At 32.2% G+C, this 23,522-nt stretch overlaps 1 protein-coding gene across 4 annotated transcripts in view; it reads left to right on the top strand.

Annotated features, from left to right (window-relative positions):
- Window positions 1-23,522, top strand: part of LOC126884183 (1-acylglycerol-3-phosphate O-acyltransferase Pnpla3-like) — a 162,485-nt gene that overhangs the window by 81,092 nt on the left and 57,871 nt on the right. For 2 of the 4 annotated variants that reach the window (XM_050650038.1, XM_050650037.1), the window contains exons 4-6: window positions 1,408-1,668; window positions 7,320-7,495; window positions 19,808-19,993. In XM_050650038.1, the coding sequence (XP_050505995.1) occupies window positions 1,408-1,668; window positions 7,320-7,495; window positions 19,808-19,993 (623 nt within the window). The remainder of the gene's footprint in view (window positions 1-1,407; window positions 1,669-7,319; window positions 7,496-19,807; window positions 19,994-23,522) is intronic. The other 2 variants (XM_050650040.1, XM_050650039.1) reach the window with 1 other exon arrangement.

Here is a 23,522-nt window from a genome sequence, read left to right as displayed (position 1 = left end):
CCTGCATCCTTATTATGTATTTTCAATGGCGACAATTCGACTGTAACACTCCTTTGAAATCTACAATGAATACCTTTACTTCTGATTTTGATGTGAATCTGTGTTGATGCATTATTCAGTTTTTGAGGTAAAGCTGGTTGGTTTAATTCAGGTCCTGGTTGAACTAAGTTTGTGAAACTAGGATTACACTGTCTCTTATCAGCATTGTCCTCTAGAACAGACTTAGATGTAGAAGCGGCATCTTCAAGAAGCTTTTTAACCATTTTAAGGGCTGCTTCCCTCATGGGCTCAAAAAATGTTCGTTTTTATCTGGTTAAAAATCAAATATGTGCGGAACAACACCTGACTTAATAATTTTGGGACCACCCATAATCTTGAATTTACATAGTTATCCATGTCTTGTTCCAACTGCAACAACTAAACAAGTTCAAGTAGGCACATTTCATGAAACGACAACTACCTAACATTTTTTCTTGAAATAGAAAATGTCTTATTAGTATTAGGTACCTAATTAGATGAATACTCACATCGAAATGATCCTCACAGACATAAAGATCTTGCTACTTTATGAAATATCCTTTTTATCTCGCCTGCATGCCTTTAGCCATTTCAATCGACATTTTTGGTTCTACTGGTAGAGTAAAAATATATTTGCTGGATATTCTGACAGTTGTGCTTTGGCATTCCGGCACTATATAGTACTTATATTGCGCAGGTTTCTTTTCCATTTTGATAAAGTATATTATACACTAAATATACTAAATAGAATAATATAAACACCGAGCAAACAAGATAGTTATTCGACACGCACAACCAGCAATGGCAAAATGCATTCGGTGCAATAGCTCACCGAACGGGCGAACGAGAACACAGTGGTTGGTGACGTCAGACCCCAGCTCGCGCTTTTGAAGTTGTTTGAAACGGAAATTTTGGGCGCGGAACTATTATCAGTTGTTGTTGTACGTACACTATTCATTAGCTTTGTTCCAGCAGAATGTTGAACTGATTCAGGATCGTACTGAGCGTGCGCTTTACATAAAAACGCGTTCCAGCGACAAGAAATTTACACGGTTTTATGTAAAGCGCACGCTCAGTACGATCCTGAATCAGTTCAAAATTCTGCTGGAACAAAGCTATTGTTAAGACGTAATATTTTGAATATAACGTTGTTAAACATTAATTAACAATTTTATGCAAAAATATTTTTATGTGTAAGTTCCCAATTGAGAGCCGTTTACTGACCTTTAGCTCATTTAGAATTGAATTATTTTTCCTATAGTCGGTCCATGGAATTCGGAACATTCTTCTTCAACAGAACATTTCAGTGGCATCTATCTTTTTTCTTTCATAATCCCATGTTTTGTATGTCATTTCTTGTTTAACAAAAATATATTTTATTTTTTGCAGATTAACATCGCAAACACAAGTATAGAACTCTCCAAGCACAACATGTATAGAATAGTTCGTATACTGTTTCCGCCAAAACCTGAGATTTTGTCAAATATGTGCAAACAAGGATTCGACGATGCGCTTAGATTTCTACATAGGAACAACTTGATCAATTGCACCAGGTGCTTGGCTGTGCAATCTACATTCGTGGTCTCAGAAACTTTGGACGAAGAATTGGAATACGACCCACAGTGTAAAGAATGTAAACTTCATAGACAAGTAAGTAAGGTTCAATTATAGAATAATAAGAAAAATACAAGTAGAATACACGGTACAAGACGACAGAAATATCTGAAACCTCCAAGGTCAGACGCGACGTTGTCAGATCAATCGGGTTTCAAAGGTTTTTCGGATTTTTACTTGTTACCTGTTTCACAGTAAAATTTATTTCAGCTTCCTCCTGCATCAATTTTAAAACATTTTGTATAATTTCAGGGGATTGTGCACTTCGTAAAGTTAACAAGTATTATAAAATAATGAGAAATATATAAATATAATGCACAGTATAAGACGACAGAAATATCTAAAAGCACCAAGGTCAAATCGATCGAAAACTTTGGTTACGCGACGTTGTCAGATCAATTGGGTTTCAAAGGTTTTTCAGATTTTTATTTATTACCTGTGTTTCAGTAAAATGTCATTCTGCTTTCCCCTGCGTAAATATTAAAACATTGTGAATTATTTCACGGGATTCTGCACTTAGTCAGAGGCGTAGCTACCGCCGTATCAGCCGTATCAATTATACGGGGCCCCCGATATTGAGGGGCCCATCGCGGCAGGTCGAAACAAAATTCCATTAAAAAAATTGAACAAAACTATTTTATAATTACTTTACTATTAAAACGCTTTGAACAGTGTGTATTGTTTGTTTATCGACATTTTCGTGAAATGTATTCTTTATCTACATACATACAAACTATATTTATGCACAGGTATCTATCTATTTTCTGTCTCTTGCCTTTCCATAACTACAGAGCTTTTTTGTTTTCAAGCTAATTTTTATTGTCTACTCACCGTTGGCTGTGTGTGAGACATTGTATAATGTTAATGCCAAATTGCAATATTTGTAATCGCTTTACCTTTGAATATTTGAAACATTGAAACACTGTGTATTGTTTGCTTATATTTTCGTGTAATCTGTTCTTTATCTATAAACTATATTTCGGTATATCTATCTATTTTGCCGGTCGCTCGCCGTTAAAGTACAGAGTTTCTTTGTTTACGTTCATTTTCAATGTTAATTTACCCTTGGCTTGAAAAAACTGAATATGTTTTAAAATAATGAGTCTCAACAATTCAAATCTATTTTTCGACTTTGGTTTATTAAAGTTTATTATGTTTATTATTATTATCTATATTTGGGTATTATACGCAGAACTTATTAGTCCCTAAGGTTGTATTATGCAATTTACAATTTATTTAAATTTTGCAATATACAGTTTCAATAATAATTGGAAATAATTTAACTGTAGATTCGTGGTCTTAAAATATTAAGATTTAACTCAAATCACCTAGTCCGAAAGTGCTTCCTAAAGGAGCTAGAGCTCTTTGAAGAAGGCGTTTTGTAATTAGTTATTTTTAATACCTCCAGAACACTTCCATTTAGGGAAACGAAAACGCTACGCCTATTTATATTCCAGAGATTAATCGTTTCCATAAATTGTGAAGTTCTAGTACAGGTCATGGGCGTCCGTTTTGGGTAGGACAACGGTTATTTTATCGCATAACCTTTTTGTCTTTAACTTTGAAGGCTTTTTGACACTGGAGTATTAAATTGTGAGATATTCTAGTACTAAAAGGTACTCTTGACTTAAGTCGGTAGGATACACCCTTTTCTAGAAATGTCGATTTGAAAATTTTGTGTTTTTAATTTGAGAAAAATTTTCAAAAAAAAAAAATTATGAAAAAAAAATTATGAAAACAAAAAACGAAAACTGGTACGTTTTATATATAATACGTCTTAATATTTTGAGCCCAGGAATCTACAGTTTAAATATTTTCAATCATTAATGAAACACCCTGTATTGTTTTGTTTTATTTCATTATCTTTCATTTTGTAATAATATTGACGATTAATGTAATTTCAGTAAAATATATTTGTTATTGTTTTTTTCCTAATCTTTGTAAGCTTTGTCCATAAAATTGTAAAACTTTCCGTGACAATAAAGCATATTTCTATTCTATTCTATACAAGCGTTTTTGCTTCTTTTGTTGAACATTTTTTTAGCACTATGCCATATCAGTGGTGGCTAATGGAAAAGGGCCCTGCGACAAACTTTGATAATGGGGCCCCTGTGGGGCTAGCTACGCCACTGCACTTAGTGTCCTATTCTTCACGGCACTTTAATCTTCACGTTCATTAAAAAAATATTAAATGTATTCTAAATAAACAACTATTCGACGATTTTATCTGGCAATCAGCCATATTCTGTATCTTTTACAAATCTATGGAATGTTGGATATCTATCGCGTCGTTTTCGTGTTTGGATTGTCATTCTGTAACTCACATCGTAATCAGTGTAAATCGAAAACGTCAACTTCCATTTGGCTCGCTCAGAAGGTGGTGGCAACCCCACACTGAAAAGTGAAATAAGTGTTCTGTGACGTTAAGTTACTGGAAAGGTTAGTGCGGCGCAAATAATTCATCAAAAAAAAGAAGAAATTTTGGTTTGTTTTGGTTAAGTTTAATAAATTCAACACAAGAATAAAAAATTGCAAGCGGAACACCAAAGAAAAATCATTTGCTGAGCATTTAAATTACATAGTAGACTTTATCTCTGAACATAAAATAATATTGCACCGTAAAAGTATTTTTCCCTAAGAAAAATTTTGGTTTTTCGTTTCAAAGACACTAGATACGTTAAAATTTACACATTCTACCAGTTAATTAAGGGTCTAGGACGTTTCATCGCCGCCGTTTCGATGCCGCCACTTCGATGCCGATGCCGGCCGATTCATCGCCAGTCAATTAATCGCTATCTGATATATTTCCGAATTTTCGACAGTTACAATTATTAGTTATTTTTAGTATTAATTAAGAATTCTAGGAAATGCGAGATATGACGGCGATGAAATAGACTGGCGATGAACCGGCGGCATCGAAACGTCCCATTCCGTAAACTATTAGAGTAGCAATTCTTAGAATTAGAATTAGAATTAGAAATATGCTTTATTGTCATGAAAAATTTAACAATTTTATAGACAAAGCTTACAAGAAACATAAATAAGAACAATAACAAACACAATTTACTAAAATTATATAAATCGTCAATATAAATAAAACATAATAAAGTGAAATAAAAATCAGTAACAATCTATTGCAAAATTAAAAAAAAATTGCAAATTGCGTAATCTACCTTAAGAAATTTAATAAGTTAATAAGTTAAGCTGCTGTATATGACACTCAAATATATATTAAGATTCTACTTATACATAAGAATACTGGTAATTTCTTAGTTATTGGTTAAGAAACTCTGCTATTGAATAATATGGTCTTTCAGATAAATAGGCTTTTGTCATGTTACGGAACTTGGGGAAAGATGTTGCAGATTTAAGTTGTAGAGGGAGATGGTTGTATAGTTTTTTTGCTGAATATAATATAGATTTTTTTACTAACTCACTGGACGGGATCGGTAAATAGATGTCAAAGGTAGAATTTCTGGAGGAATAGTCATGTCTAGGTCTTACTGGAAAGACATGTAGAATGTAGATGTTTACGAATTAATCAAACAGTTTCTAAAATATATAAAGAAGGTAGTGTTAGAATCCTGTGATCTTTGAAGTAGCTTCTGCAATGAGTTGTTCTTCTGAGGCCAAATAGATATCTTGTTGCTCTTTTTGTAATTTAAAAATAACATCGGATTGGGCAGCTGTACCAGAACTCCAAAAAGGAAGGCCAAATCGAAGATGGGACTCGAACAAAGAAAAATATGTTATTTTGGAAGAGGCTAAATTCATGTCCTTCGAAACAGATCTTATTGCAAAGCAAGCTGAGGAAAAGGAAAAGGAAAAGGTTTCTTGCTTAACACATCGATATGAAGGGACCATTTAAGGTTGCTATCTAAAAAAATACCAAGAAACTTTACAGAATCAACGATACTGATCTGGGTGTTATGAAGAGGTAAGGGTTGAAGAGTTCCTTTATAGGCTAATGCTAATGTTTTATCTACGTGAAAAGAGAGTAAATTAGTATCGGACCAGGATTTTATTGTGAGTAGATCAGAAGTTATATAGCATGAAGAGTTGCGATATTTGAGTTACTCCAAGTGATAGTGGTATCGTCAGCAAAAAGAAAAACGTTTCCATCGATTTTTAAACTAGTGATGTCATTAATAAAGATAAGGAAAAGTAGAGGACTCAATACGGAACCTTGTGGTACCCCACATACCTACAACATTTTTGACACTAGAGTCTGTATCATTTGCTCTAACCAGTTGTTTCCTATTATTCAAGTAAGATTGAAACCAGTTCAAAGAAATACCTCGAATTCCATAGAAATCTAGTTTTTTTATCAAAATGTCGTGATTTACACAATCAAAAGCTTTGGCATAATCACAAAAAACAGTGGCAGTGTGCAGATTATTGTTTAATGCTTGATAAACCTCATGTAGTACAGAAAACATGGCATCGGTGGTACATTTATTGTTTAAAAAGCCAAACTGATTTTGTGATAAAATCTTGTTATCAACGAGAGAGGACATAAGTCGGGCTTTTATGAGTCTCTCAATAATTTTGGAGAGTACCGGTAGTAATGCAATATGTCTATAATTGCAGGCATTAGATTTTTCACCACCCTTATGAAGAGGAATAACGATGGCCGTCTTTAGACACTCTGGAAATTTACCTTTCTCAAAAGAATCATTAATTAGAGAGATGAGGACTTCCAACACATTGTCTGGGAGATTTGAGAAAATGTTTATGGATAGTCCATCGGTACTACAGGAAGATTTGCTTTTGATACTATTGATTGTTTGGATCAGTTCATATTTATCAACCGGTCTTATAAAGAATGAATTCGAAACCTTTGTTAAATTAGGGAGATAGGAAATGGGATCTTGTTGTGACACAATAGTAGATGTAATATTTTTACTCACATTAACAAAGTATTCATTTAGATTTTCTGGGTCTGGAAGGGAACATGTTTGAGCTGTATGAGTTTTTATTTCGAAGATCGTTTATTACGGACCAAGTTTCTTTTGCAACACTTTTAGAGCTTCTGAGACGATTTTGATAGTACAATTTTTTAGCTGATTTTATAAGTTTTAAATAGATTGCCCTGTACTTGGTAATATATTCAGTAACAGAGACGTTGGTAGTAAATTTCTTGATGTACAGTACCGAACGCATATTTTTGAATCTTAAAATGTTTAATGATTTCTATTAATATTGATGCTGTATAATTATTGGTAAATAAAATTAAACATACAATTATCTAAATAAATAACAACACAGACTAAAATCGCTAATTATTTAACAAATACACGTCAAAACAACAATAATGATACCAATGCGCAAGTGTCAAGACCAATTTCGAAATGTGATCTCGACAGAGCTTGTCTAGTCAAAATCAATGTTTACCCAACGTTCCGATATATAGTAGAGGTCAAGATGAGTTACAGAGTACCAATTCCTGCAAATTCCGATCCGACTTGCTGACCTATTCGATTTGACTCATTTCTATTCGATTTGTAGTTACAGAATAGGCCTGAATGTCGCAAGACCACGGATTGCGTGCACAATGGATGGTTACTCTTTGCACCAACGCGTTCAACTGAAGTCCCCTCTCCTTGATTTGCTACCTGAGTGACCTTCGCTGTTTCAGATATTTCTGTACAATTGTAATAAATTTTAACTCTGTATTTATCTTCCAGGAAGCACTTGTATCTAATGTACCTGAATCTGTCCTAAGTAAATTTCAAGAAGCCGTGGACAAAGCCAACAATGGTCTTCTAAATTGGTTGTTCAAACACAGGGGTATGAAACTGCTGTCTGTGCTTACGTTACCTTACACCTTACCTGCTGATGTAATGTATGCTACATTTACAAAGTAAGTAATTCATTTTAATGTTTCGAATGAATTTGTTTTGAGTTAAGAAACGTATCATTTGTGAGTAATTTGTGAGTCTTGTTATTATGTGAGTCGTATAATTCCTATATCCGTTAACTCCACACGCAACATATTTTCAGTAAAAACAAAATAGTGTATAATATCTATTATCGCCAATCGTCACTAAAGTCATTCATTATTGTACTCATTTGCCCTCATTTGCGGCAGTAAAGTAACACTTTATTGTTCTGAAAGAAGAATTTTACTTTACCTGCCGCGATTAATCGAGATTGAATGTAAGTGGTCGATGGCAGTAATCGAACGGCGAGAATTTGAGTGAACTTAAAATTTATTTACTTTAATTATTAAAACTATTGTACACAATTTGCGTTATTAACGATTAAATTTATGTCAAAAAGTGAAATTCTGTAGAATTTTGTAAATATATTCATATAAAATAAATTAAAACTTTACCGATTTAGTAATTATTCAATATTGATAACTATCGATTAAAAATCGAAAGCGGCCATATTGCAAAAGTTATCTGTCATCACTGTCATGAAATTATTATGACGTCTAAAATTTAAAAGGTTCTTAAATTGTAAATTGCAAGTAAGTGTTAAAACCAATATCAAATTTTTGTAGAAAGTGAAATTATAGATAAAATATATTGTGGCATTATCCTAGCTGTCAAGCTTTCAGTACTTCATTTTCCAGTTTTTCATTCAGGGATTATTAAAATTAAAGATGATTAATTTTATGAAATAATGAAGATAATCAAATTTAAAAAATTGTGTAGTGTTATAATGAGATTTTAAAGAAGTTAAATAAACGACAGGTTTTTATTGAATTTATTTTATAAATTTTATATTATTTTTAAAATATTACAGAGCCCAAACTCTTACGTAGTCAACTTAAGGTGCGAATCATCGGAATTCAAATTCCAAGTAGATTTCCAATCAAATTATGTTGGCGATAAAATTTTGTATGCACCACGTCAGTAAAAACTCTTTATCGAACTCGTCTGTTACTCGCCTCGCTCGCTACGCTTGCTCTTCTCGTAATATCAAGACTCGTTCGATAAAGAGTCACTTTACTGACTTGGTACATAAATAGCTATTATTTCAGAGCACCTGTCTAAATGAATTGAAATTATTCCACTATGGAATGTAATTCTAATTTGTTGATAACCCTGATTTACGTAATTTGGTTAATAAAACAAAAGATAACAAATTTATGTATATATAAAAAAGTGGATTTAGTAGGTTTTAAAACTAGCGGAGTAGAGTTAGCGGATTTTGGATATAACTACAGGCGGATTTAGCGACTTTTGTTACGAATTATTTTTTTGCTCATATACAGGATATCTAAATGACAAAATCATTACTGAGACTAATATTTTTATTCACAAAATTAAGACATACAAAACTAAATAATAAAAAAAGGAATTTAAATAAATCGTTCATTTTCTACTAGTGTTTCACAAACAATATCCCCATTTTTATTCTCCTCCTTACTTATTGCTGTCCCTTAAGATAGGCCTATTCAGCATTGAAGTTCAACAAAACTGACATGCTGTATTACCTTACTAATAGTACCTAAAGCCATAGTAACGAACCAAACTTTAACTCACTTTTTTTCCTTCAACTTGTTCTTTTTCCATAAATCGGGCTGACTTTTTCTTTTTCTTCCTTTATTAGGACATGCTTTTTCAACTTGTTTAGTTATTTCTTCTATTATTTTAATTAATAAATGCAAATTACGAACAACAATATTCACACAGTTTTCCACTGTAACGCCATATTGAAATCTTCAGAATAGAGTGTTGTGATTGGTCGAAACGGATTTAACGCTATTTGGAAGTAAGTATGAAAGAAGCTGGCATTTTTTGGAACAAATTCATAACATTACTGTCAAATTTAGTCGGGAGTTGGCGGTTTTAGGCACAAAACGAACATAATGACGTCTGAGAAATTGCACAGACTATCTAAAAACAAAGACAGTTCAAAATATGTAAATAAGTGGAGTTCGCGGATATTGGAATTATACAACTCATGTATTATCGACTAAACAGCCCAGTGTAGATGATACTGGTCTTTAGCTAGAAGATCTATATTTGAATTCTGTGCAGGATTTCACATAACCTCAAACTGCTGAGCCTTATGCAACTACAGAGCACGATATCTGGAAACATATGAGATTATAAGAAGAATACTCACCTTACATAAATCTTTTAGTATACTAAACTTCTGAGGAGTAAGACTGCGTGAGCTGCTTTTAACAGTCAGAAACGATCAAATAAGGCAAGAGCAAGACAAGGAGGATGCAGTAGATTTTATAGATCACAATGTGACTGCCGCACTAAAACTGTTGGACCACAACTAAAATTGGGCAAAGACCTAGATTTACAAAAATTTACCCAATGTTTGCGCCCACGCAATCTGTAGGCAATGGTTTTAACCTGATTTCTCACCAATCCTTTGAGTACCCTTCTCATTCACCTGATCTGATACCACCCGATACGTAGGTACAATTACGACAAGCTAAAAGAGTTCGTGATTTCGTGAGTTCGTTTAACCTGATTTCTCACCAATCCTTTGAGTATCCTTCTCATTCACCTGATCTGATACCACCCGATACGTAGGTACAATTAGGACAAGCTAAAAGAGTTCGTACCATATCTCAACTAAATAGTATTATTTGGGATCAACATATATCCAAAAAAAATAAACATCGAATATTATAAATTATATTATAAAGAGCATAGTAATGTATGGAAGTGACGTGTGGCAGTTAAAGACAACTACTGAAAGAACACTACAAGCCACGGAGATGGGCTACTGGAGACGTGCCGCAGGAAAATCAAAACTCGAAAGAATTAATAACGAACGTATACGAGAGATTATGGGAGTCACACATACGATTGTCGAAGATATAAGAGTACAACAACCAAAGTGGTATGGACATGTGCAGAGAATGCCAGAACACCGTCTGTTAAAACAGATTCTAGATTGGTCACCACATGGAAAGAGAAAAAGAGGCCGACCCAGAAAGAGCTGGAGAGAAGGAATAGACAGAGAGATCCGAGAGAGAGGTTTAGACGAAGACCTTTGGGAAGATAGAGATGCATGGAGATTGGGCATCGGAAGACGTCGGAGGACGTTTTAAACCGATTATATGTATGTGTAAAAGAGTTCGTATATCAGTCAGAACATCCGCAAGCAATTATTGGGGAACTATTATAAAATATACTAACCTAAACCCAGAAAGAGATACAAAGAAGGTTAGGTCTCACATGGGCTGCTACATGGTAGATCGAACAAAATTTTCAAGTCTAATATTTCAGTTTGTTTGAAATAGAAGGTTTTGACCAATGTGTCTTACCGGTTCTTACATATCATGCGGAAACACTAACTCTGACAAATGGAACAATAAATAAAAAAAGAGTTACATAACACGCTATGGAAAGATCAATGTTAGGTATTACGATCAGAGATAAAGTACCAAACATAGAAATAAGAAGAAGAGCAGGAGTCACAGATGCAGTAGAAAGAATAACCATGACTAAATGGGCTTGGGTCGGACATGGTGTCAAATTGACGGATGATAGATAAACCAGAAAAATTCTGGAATGACGACCAAGACAAGAGAAGCATAGGATGACCACCGACTAGATGGTCGGATGATATAAAGCAGCGGTTCTCAATCTTTTTGAGTCATGTACCACCTACAGTTCCTTTTATTATTTTTGGTACCACCTATATTTTTAGATTGTAATATCAAGACTTACTAAGTAATACTATTTTAATTTTTTGTGTGTTTTGTGTACCACCGCAAATAATGATATGTGCCACCAGTGGTACATGTACCACAGATTGAGAACCGCTGATATAAAGCGCATCACCACAAATTTGATACAAGAATCTCAAGATAGAGATTATGTGGAAAAATTTACAGGGGACCTACGTTCAATAGTGGAAAGATATATAATTGATGATAGTAACACTAAATAGTGATAAAAAATAATAGTTAAATACAATGTTGATTTTAGGTACTGTTTATTTTAGACGAATACTTTAATATTACAGGAATTATCATGAATTATATCTCCTTTTTGTCATTTTTATAAGTTGAATAAAACTTACTATTAAATAACTCACAAATAATACGGTTCAACACATATGATTGATAGTTGTGCTTCAAAGTCTGTTTATTACGTAGGTATGTATGTTGTTTGTTATGACGCTATTAAACTCTGTGCTAACACAAAAACAATCACTAATTTTTAAGGTGATAGTATAATATCGACCAGTGGACCCAAGAATATTTTTGAAATTATTTGAATTCGATTAACGTGCGCGGTTACGGGTGATTTGTAAAACGCATGATACCGGGTGAATGATTACTTACAACAATTTCTCACTCACAACTCACAATGTCTTGCTTGAGTTACTCCTCAGCCTACTCAAAAAAAGATTGTCTGTTGTGAACATGAATACTCAAACATGAAATCAAACCCAGTAACACTCGCTTACCTTCGTTCTTTTCTGGATTATTTGTCTCCTTTCCCTAATATATTTTTCAAGTTTTTTCAATAGCAAGTCTTTGAGTCATCAAGAATCCAAATTTGTATGCCGTACTTGGCAGGCTTACTTTTCATATAGACCCTGAAAGGACATTTACCACGTTGTAATACATTTGACAGATTTTTATAAAAAGTTCATTTATATCTCGTACAGGTGCCTTTATATCATTTGTTCTTCTCTCTATAGTCCGTCTCACCTTGACTTTACAGTATAAGGAACATAGGCAATGCAGTCCTAATGAGCGTTTTTAGCGCGTTGATGCCGATTTGATCAAAAAGAATTTATAATCGAACATTAGAGAGTTTAAGTTAAAACTATTTTAGAAAGGCAATCTACAATTTTAAGATTAATATGCGTTTACTTGATATACTATAGTTATTACTCATATGAATCCTAAAATTGTAGATTGCCTTTCCAAATCAGTTTTAATTTAACCTCTCTAATGTTCGATTACAAATTCTTTTTGATAAGACCGCGCCAAAAACTCTCATCAGGACTGCTTGCCTATGTTTCTTATAGACCAAGAGACAGCGCTGAAAAATCTCTTTGAATTTACTAAAGCCAGATTTTTCACAGTTGATTACTGTGAGTGTGTAGAGAAACATACTGCGGTCGGTCAAGCGAAACGTAGAACAGGGGTTACTGAGAGGGTATCAAAGTTGCTTTCCTATGAAGGTAATTAAATCCATTTACTAAGGCTGAAAATCAGTACACACATTCTAAATTAAATATAAATAAAAGTTATTATAGTCGGTCAGCTGTATGACGGGACAGAGCCGGTCGGTCGGCCCCAATAGTCGATTGAGGAAATGAAGTATTTTGGCTCGCAATTTTTTCGTCCAGCATAGATTTACTTGAAATTTGCACAGAAGGTAGGGAATAGTCCAAGGATCATTTTCTATATCATGCCGCTATCATACGCTAAAACATTGGGGTGGTTGCCACCCCATCTCGGGGTGGGAATTTTTTATTACATTTTAACCATGTAATTCGATGGAAAAAGTAATTCTAAGAAAAAAATGTTTTTTTACATTCTCTTCGTAAAACTAATATTTTTTGAGTTATTCGCGCTTGAAAATAACAGTTTTTCGACGAAAAATTGACTTTTAGAGGGTTTTTTGAGAATACCTCGAAAAATATTCTACATATTTTTGGCGATAAAAAGTTTCTTCAAAAATTATTTTGTAGAATTTTTAAAGAGCTATAAGACTGTGTAAATTAAATTCCGTAAGATCCCTTAGTTTTTAATTGGGGCGGGTTTAAAGGGCTCGAATAAGGGGTGTTTGCTGGTAAATAGAGGTTTTATAAAGTTATATCTGGCTAACTATTCACTGTAATGAAAATCTATGCACAAGGTAATTTTAGTCGTTAAAAAAGCTACAATTTAGTAGTTTATAATTTTTTTCGTATCGTCAGTATTTTCGGAGATATTTTGAAGTAAAAGGTAAAAAATACCAAATTGCAAAAAATCCATTTTTCTTTAAACTCCAATTTTTCCAAAATTAGGCATTTTAAATAGGTCAAACTCCTTGAGTGTATTGATAATGTAAATATAAAAGGAACTACAGAAAGGTGAAGACCAAGTCAAACTTCCAACATGTGAACAAGTCACACCCAAATTTCAGATGTTACCTAGGGCAAATTAAATTATATTTTAAACATCAAGGCTTAAGGTAGCTTTTTATACTTATGTTTCCTTAACGGACCACTTGAAATGGGCTTTGACCCACATATTTTTGTAAAATAGCATTTTGGTGGCTAACATGTACATTGCACGTAAGCACTGATGATGACTGGTAAACCAGTCGAAAACTAGTTATGTGAATTGATGTGGCCCTTTTGAGGGTTTTTTTAAATATACCTTTTATACAGCATTTATTGTTTTTGTATCACATGGTATACAGCCAACTACAGGAAAACTTTTTTCCTTGTGGATATTTATGAGTTGCGTTCCTGGGACGACTTTACTAAAAGATAGTTCATTCGACGGATATTCTTGAGTTGGGATTGATTTCATGTAATCGAATGAACTATCTTTTAGTAAAGTCGTCCCAGGAACGCAACTCATAAATATTGGCGATATCATTTTAAAGTCTTCTACTTTAAAATGTATAATATACGTCTGAATTGCCAATATAAATGAGTCAGATTAAATAAATTATTAGAAGAATTGTTTTACTTAGCAACAACATGTTTGTTTTATTTTAATAGTATTTTGTATTTTGACAACGAAACCCGATTTGGGCTTCGAAACGTTAATAAATTCATTTTTTAGTAAAATTGTGGCTTATTTCCCATAAAAAATACGTAATTATAAAAATGCCACAAGGAAATAGCTTCAGAAATTTACAATGTCAGCGTAATTGATTAGCTTATTGAATTCATAGTTCATACGGATTCTGTAGAGATCATAGGTACTATGAAACTTTTATAGTATCGAAAAGTTTTGAAAAGTTTTAAGTCATGGTATTCAGTTGGTCCCAGCTTTTTTGATCTCCATCACAGAAAGTGATGGAACTCTGGGGCAAAATTAAATCTAACATTTTAACCTCAGCTTTGGTGAAAGAAATATTAATAAAAATAAAAAATATGAAAAAAAAATTTAAGAAACGCTTTTCTTTAGTTACGAGTGACTAAAATTGAGAATAAGTATTATACAAAAATCAACTAAAAAGCAAAAAGCAAAAAAAATCAAACTCGAAGGATTATTCGAAAAAAACTGTTAGAGATTAAATATACAAAAATCTCACACATTCGTTAAAAAATTGAAAAAATCTAGAAAGCTGAAAGAATCTAGAATCTAGAAAAATCTAGAAAGAAATTGAAAAAAATTCTAAAGAAAAGCGTGTGGCGCGTCTTCATCGAATAAACGGTTTTCGCCCCATGCTTTTCTTTAACGAATGTGTGAGATTTTTGTATACAGTGATGGGCGCGCTAATAACCGGCAAAATAGCGCAAAAGATGGAAAACATAATACATTGCGAAACAAAAAGAAATGAAACTAGTGGAGGTGGAGATGATCGTTAAAAATGTATAAATTAACATTACATTACATAGTTTCCCACCTTTAGACGTCTGTGACAGGAGTATTTTCTAAAATTCTACCATCACAGTGACAGTTGTCGTACTCCTCTGATACCTACGTCTAAAAATGGGAAACTATGTAATTTATTGTTGATATACGCTCTGAGCTTCGCTGGTGTCGCTCCTGGCGGATTACTAATTCAACTTTCACTGGTAATTTTTAAATTTATTATTTAATTGTTATCGCTTAATATTTACAACGCAAAATAGTAATTAAATTGTAATCGATTTTTTTAAGATTTTGCTAATCATTTTGACGTTCTATTGATAAAATATGAATTTCCTACTTCAGATACTTTCACAATTATCGTGTAGATGGCGCAGATTAATTTATAAGTACATATTACGGAACATTAAAAAAACTTAAATTCAGCATTTAAAACGTAAGTATATTTAAGGTAAAAATATATACCACAGCTTTGACCAACTAATATTTATTATAATTAATGTTTTTAATTTTAATTTTAAATTAATCACTTTGACATTTATGTCAAATTTCCGGTAAACGTTTACAGACTTGCCACTACTGGCGCTCGCGAATTTGTAAATATCCCCTCTACGTACGAGCTCACAGCGTATACGTTTATAACCATCATTTCCATCTCCACTAGTTTCATCTCTTTTTGTTTCGCAATGTATTATGTTTTCCATCTTTTGAGCTATTTTATCGGTTATTAGATATTTAATCTGTCTAACAGTTTTTTCGAATAACCTTAGAGTTTGATCTTTTTTTGTTTTTTGCTTTTTAGTTGATTTTTTTATAATATTTTTAATTTTAGTCACTCGTAACTAAAAAAAAGCGTTTCTTAAAAAAAATTTTTCATATTTTTATATTTTTTACTTTTTAGTCTTACACTTTTTCATACATTAAAATATATCGTCATGTTTATTAAAATATATGTATAAAACATATGATGTACAAACATGAAAAGTAGTCGGAATAGGCAAAAAATTTGAAAATTTATTGTTTATTTATGAAGCACAACGTAAACAATTAACGTAAAAAGTGAAATTATGTACCTATAGTTCATATAATTAGCTACTATCTGTAAAAGTTTTAAGTTCCTTCATAATAAAAAAACAAGAGAATTCAAGCATTTTCCATTAAAATCAGTTTTTTTTATTTAAACAATTAATCAACATAAAAAATTTTTATTGACTATGCGTGTATTGTTCCCGAGAATGCTTATGTCTGCAAATTTTCATTTATTTGCATTGAAGAAAAGGCAGCCAAATTAACGTCTAAAGATTTGACCCAAACGATTGAACTAAAGAAAAGCGTTTAATAATCAGTCGTTCCCAATGCGAAGAACTCCATTAGTTTGTACAGAAGTGAAGAAAAAATGCAAAGAAAAAAAAAGAGTATTTATTGGTTTCAATTGCATGTCTTTTGTATCTTTAAATCGTACATTTCTCCTGTATATTTTTGTTATCTCTTCTTTTGATGTTGTAATATTCTCTTTATCACAAAATATCGTTGCCAAAAATCAAATTATTATTCACTTTAACTACTTCGTGTCAAAAAGCACGAAGTAATTAGTGAATTATCAAATGGAATGTACTTAATAAGAAACACATCAAAAAATCATTTTCATTGAAGTATAAATTACGTGAGGTTAAGATAAGTAAAGAAATTTTAGTCTTATAACAAGTTTTTGCTTTAATAGTTTTGCCTATATAATATATATAATAATTATAATTTCTCATTATAATCTAATCAAAACTTACTCCTCATTATAACGTAACCGATAAGCGGACGAGCTATTATTACAGTAGGAAAAATGAAAGAATACCCATGAACGAACATATAAAACACGCTGTATTTTCCTGTCACCTTGTCACACAAAAAATTGGCCAGCGCAAGTACATGTAATATTTATTGTTTCATATACTTGCACTGGACAATTTACTTTGTGAGACGGTTACAGGAAAATACAGCGTGTTTTATATGTTCGTTCATGGGTATTCTTTCATTTTTCCGACTGTAGGTATATTCTTAGATTCCCAATATTGGTTACCAATATACACATTACTGTTTGAAATATTAAATAATGACATGTCATTATGTGTTATGATATATGATAATGTTATACAGTGTGTCAAAGCCAAATGAAATAAATTCATTATGTCGTGAATGAGCGATTTTGGAAAATAAACCCGAAACAGACCGATTTTTATTTTTAAATTATGATTTTTTGGCATATATATCATACTAGTGACGTCATCCATCTGGGCGTGATGACATTATCGATGATTTTTTTAAAATGAGTTCTCTATTTAGTTATATGTATATAGGGTGAGGCAGATAACTGGCCTATTAGAAATATCTCGAGAACTAAAGGCAACAGAATCATGAAAATTGGAATAAAGGGGTTTTGAAGGATGATCTATTAAATGAAAATATTTTCATCTCTTTGCAACTTCCGGTTATACCGGAAGTTGCAACTTATAACTTCGTTTTTTTTAAATGGGACACCCTGTATATTTTTACATTTTTGGATTCTCCCCAATATCTTCTTTCTTAAAATATGAGGCTTTGTAATATTATAAAGGGTATTTTAAGAGATATTTACGTTTTTTTATTAATTTCATAGCAACGTTCACACCCTGTAGAATTGTAATATTTTGACATTAAGAACTCTGCTTACGTTCAAGTGATTTTTAATATAGTCTACTATTTTTGAGAATCATTAGTATAGCTAATTTTGAAATTTTAGTATACAGGGTTGGTCGTCGAGTTTTCTTAAATGGAACACCCTGTATTTTAGTATTGTAATGAAATGATATTTCATGGTACTTTTTTATTTTATAAGTATTCCCTATACCTAACTGCTTTAATTTGTGAGTTATTAGTGATTCAAGCTAAACATTAATTGCAACAAAAAATACGTAAAATTTTATTAGGTTGACTGTGAAAATATTCAATCACAAATAATTTTTCAGAAATAAATACATATTAATCCAGACTGATCCTTACAATTACCAATAATGGTTTAGCTATCAAAATACCAAAAAGATTGTTGGTGCGATTAACAATTAAGCACAAATTAAAGCAGTTAGGTATAGGGAACGCTTAAGAAATAAAACAGTACCATAAAATATCATTTTATTACAATACTAAAATACAGGATATTCCATTTAAGAAATCTCAGAAAATACTCATTCCGAGTTTCGACCAACCCTGTATACTAAAATTAAAAATTTAGCTATACTAATGATTCTTAACAATAGTAGACTATATTAAAAATCATTTGAACCTAAGTAGCGTTTTAGATGTCAAACTACTACAATTCTACAGGGTGTGAATGTTGCTACGAAATTAATAAAAAAAACGTAATTATCTTTTAAAATACCCAGTATAACATTACAAAACCTCATATTTTAAGAAAGAAGACATCGAAGAGAATCCAAAAATGTAAAAATATACAAGGTGTCCCATTTAAAAAACGAAGTTATAAGCAACTTCCGGTATAACCGGAAGTAGCAAATAGATGAAAATATTTTCATTAAACAGATGACTCGTCAAAACCCCTTAATTCAAATGTTCATGATTCTGTTGCCTTTAGTTCTCGAGATATTTCTAATAGGCCCTTTATTTGCCTCACCCTGTATACATTAACATAACGATTTATACAGGGTGTCCAAAAAAATTGAATTAAATTAATTGACACAAAAAGAAGAATGTATGTAATTTATTTAATAATTGAAAATACATTTTAATTCTGTCAGAAAACATAAAAAAATGTTTATTTGACAAAAATACATTGCTTTTCGCTTGAATTAAATGTTTAAACTGCCAAAAGGTAAGTGGGTTGCAGCTTGAACATTGAATTTAACAGCGTAGGCGCAAAATCTCGGACCAATGCATTTTAACATTTTTTTAGAATCCTGAGAAAACTAATAAATATTTTTGAAAAATGTAAACGCAGAATGAAATATTACATTATTACCGAGAGCCGAAAGTCACTTAGAATAAACAAAAAGTTTCTCTTGAATGAGATATTTAAAATTAAAAAACACAATAATTTTTTTCTTTTTTTTTTCTTTATTAGTTTTCTCAGGATTCGAAAAAAAAAATAAATGCGTTTAAATTGCATTGGTTCGAGATTTTGCGCCTACTCCCTTAAGCAAAAAGCCAGGTTATTTGTCAAATAAACTTTTTTTCTGTTTTCTAACAGCAAGAAAACATATTTTGAATTAAATAAATTACACACATTCTTCTTTTTGTGTCAATTAATTTAATTCAAAACTTTTTTTGCACCCTGTATGTAATTATGTTAATGTTTATATTACTGAATAGAGAATTGAATATCCTTTTAAATGAGCTAGCGCACAACTTATATTCGCATTTAAAAAATCGTTGATTACGTCATCACTCGTTCTTCATGTTCTTTTTTGTACATTTGGTTCTTTTTCGTGCTTTTGTTACAAAAATGTATTTTAAATCTCTCGTCTATCTCTTTGTGAGGTCTATCTAAGCCCAACTTTTGTATTTAGATATGAGTAAAAAATGATAGTGCTGATCCGTTGATGGTATTGTGCTTTCTATTTAATATAAAACTTTTTAATCCATATATTTCCACCTTTTTTACCACGAAATATTCCTGCGTTCATTGGTCGTCATTAAAACTGTGAATTTTAGGTTTCAAACATTTCCGATAAAACCTGGTCGGTCGATGGCATTTTATAGAAATTGCGCCCAATTTCACTTTCAGAGTTTTATGGGCAAAATATATGACAATAAATCGTATCAATTTGAATTACTGGGAAATGCCATTTTAGCTTCACCTTCATTTGCATGCCACGAACATATTTATAGAGAAAAAAGGTGAATATTACTAATTTACTAATTTTTGTGTTTTGTGTATATGTGGTGTTTCCGTCGGTTGTTCAATGTATGTGACTAAATATCTCGATAATTTATATTTTGTTTAACAATTTCGATTGCACCTCGTTAAACCAAACAGCCTATACTTAGATGAAATATTATTAAATCACAATTGAATAGATCTATGGAATGTTCAAATATGCACAAACAATGCACAAACACCCACAGAGAAAGAGAACCATAAGCAACCAAATAGTAGATGATAAAAGATGAGAAATAATGTTTATTCAGGGCAAAAATAATATAAAAATTCTATTCATAGTTTCATGGTAATATTAGAGATACTGCTATTGACATACCTGGAAAAACTTCAGGAAAGAAATTAGAAAATGGTGATGGTGAAACAAAGTAAAAAATAAAGGAGAAGACAAAACTATATAAACAGTGGCAAGGATAGATCTTTAAAAGGTCGTCAAAAAGGAAGCGAAAGTAGTAGTAGCAAAAGCTAAAACATACATATACAAATCTTTAAGATCAACCTTATACCAGAAAGGGCGAAACGAAAATATATAAAATAAACAAACATAGAACAAAGAAAGCAACGGATTTTAATCAAATTATTATGTCATTGTATCCGAGGCGAAAATAATAAAGTACTACTTCACGAAATCCACTTTAAAAAATAAAGCAAGGTAAAGCACTTGGACCAGGTGATATCCTTGAGGAAGTACGGGCAGCTTTAACAGGGACAGAAACAAGTTGGCTAACAGGTTTATTTAATAGAATCATAATAGAATTATGGAAATTGGACAAATCCCAGACGAGTGGAGAACCAGCATATTAGTAATTGCTTACAAAAAAGGAGATGTACAACAATGCACAAACTACAGGGTCATAAAACTAGATAATCATGCTAGGACAATATGAGAAGGAATAATTGATAAAGTACGTGAAGAAACTGAAATATTTAAAAATCAATTTTGATTTATCCAAGGCAGATGAACAACAGATGCATTGCAGCTAATGGAAATTTTACAGGAATAAAGAAACAAACAAAAGGTATTCACTGCTTTTGAAAAAGCATATGACAGAGACCCTGGAGAACTTTTGTAGTGGTCGCTCAATAAGAGAGTTCTCAGTGACCACGTGAAGATTGTGAGAAAGATGTATGAGGGAGTAACAACTAGTATTAGGAAAAGTATGGGAAGAGAAGTAACACATTTCTATTACAATCAGCGAGCAATAGTAAGAATTGAAAAAAAAAAACATCTGAAGAAATGGAAATAAAGAGAGGAGTCAGGCAAGGCTGCATACCATCACCTCTATTTAATGCTTATTCTGAAGAGGTAATGCGAGAAACTCTGGAAGGTGAAACAGTCGGCATAAGAGTAAATGGAGTCTTAGTTAACAACATCAGATATGCAGATGATACAGTAATAATGGCCGATAGTTTACAAGACCTGGAAAGACTCATTAATAAAATAGTAAGGTGTAGTAGAGAGTACGTACTCTCTCTCAATATAAAAAAGACGAAGTTTTTGAAAATTAGTAAAATCAACCATAATACTATCGAAATCTTGATAGTAGAGGGTCAGCAGATCGAAAGAGTAAAAAGTACACTTACCTAGGAACACTTATAACAGAAAATAATGACTACGAGACTACGAAAATGAAAAAGGTTCTATGTAGTAAAGATTTAACCTTAGCACTTAAAGTTCGCTTAACAAAATGTTACGTATACAGTGTACTATACTATAGAGTGGAATCATGGACGATAAATCTAGAAACAATGAGACGGCTTAACGCCTTTGAAATGTGGACCTATAGAATAATTATGAGGGTTTCCTGGGTAGATAGAGTTATGAACAATGAAGTACTGAGAAGAATAGGTGAAGAGAAGGAAATTGAACTTACAATTAAACAAAGAAAGCTACAGTATCTCGGACATATGATGCGGGGCGAGAAGTATGGCATCCTGCGACTCATAATGCAAGGAAGAAGAAGCATCGGAACAAGACAAATTTCATGGCTGAAGAACCTGAGCGAATGGTTTGGATGCAGCTCAAAACAACTATTTAGAGCTACTGTCTCAAAAATTCAAATAGCTATGATGATTGCCAACCCCCGTAGCGGAGATGGCACCTGAAGAAGAAGAATGGGAAGAGACTCATAAATTCGATGTGAAAGTAGAATTGCTTCAAGGCTGTGCTTTGTCCCTATTTATTCTCATTAGAGTAGGACATACTGAAGGGATTTAGAAAAAAAAATGTAACAGTGTAGACAAGCTCTTGAAGAAAACAGTTTAAAACATAAAACTGCAATATGACTTGCTGTGATATACGGAACTAAATATTGGCTGCTAAAAAGAAATAGTAACAATGAATAAATCTGGTGGTAGAATTGAGAATGCTGAGACGGATACGTGGAGTGACAAAGTAAGAGGGCATGGGTTACGATGATGTGAGCATGTTCAACATCAGGAGGCTAATTACCCACACCCAATACAAAAAATTTATGATTTGATAGTTCCTGGAATGAATAGCAGAGAATCAAAGAAGACCTGAGAGACGTCTGAGCAGAATATGTCGGGTCAAGAAGATTGATATTGGTATGACTCAAGGCAGAAACTTATGAGAAATGACTACCTTATAGAATACTTGGAGTTCCTAACTCATCCGACGTTTTTAAACAATAAGCAAGGAAATCATCAAATATATTTCTCTCTTAGCATTAATATCTGTTCATACGTGTCCTTAAAAAAATATCGGGTGAAACGTCTATTTGAAAAAGACCTATCCCATTATTTAATTAGGGTTTAGACGAAGACAAGCGAAATCAAGTTGAATTACGTGATATGAGTATGTACCTAATCAAATGTTATGAACACCTCTTATCACTGATAACGGAATAATAGTTTTGTTTTGACCCCAGTGTTTATATGTTTCGCAAAAAATTCACTTTCAGCAAGGACACGTAGCGTGCGTACATGTATGAATAATACGAGAACAATATAATAATGATTCGTCATATGATTCGCAATAAAGGTTAACGTAAAACTGACGAAAATATAGTGATTTTTTTTTCATTTTCCTATTCAATGTTATCAATAGACAATCCCCCTTTTTATTATGAAATAAAATACAGATCTAATGAAAAATAAATATTTTTCATCGCTGATAAAAAACAATACCTAATTTTAGTTTTATCGGCTTGCCAAAAATGTTATGCAAAAATTTTGCTTTTATTAACGACACGTGCTTATTAGTATGATACAGTACAGCAAAATAATTTGTATATTTTGCGATAAACACCGCAATTATTATACAACAGTTTCGATGTTTCGATAGCGCACATGCGTCATTATAAACATTTTATTCTAAATTCGCTCTAGAAAGATTAAAATGTTTTGTGGTTTGATTTGTTTCCAAAAAAAAATGATACGAATATTAGTTCGAATGTACCAGGACCATTTGTTTTAGTATAATTTCTTCATCTTCATAACAATAAAAGAAATTGTTTATATAACAAG

This window comes from Diabrotica virgifera, chromosome 5 (assembly GCF_917563875.1).
Source record: "Diabrotica virgifera virgifera chromosome 5, PGI_DIABVI_V3a".
Classification (NCBI taxonomy): domain Eukaryota; kingdom Metazoa; phylum Arthropoda; class Insecta; order Coleoptera; family Chrysomelidae; genus Diabrotica; species Diabrotica virgifera.
This window is presented reverse-complemented; position numbering and strand designations above follow the sequence as displayed.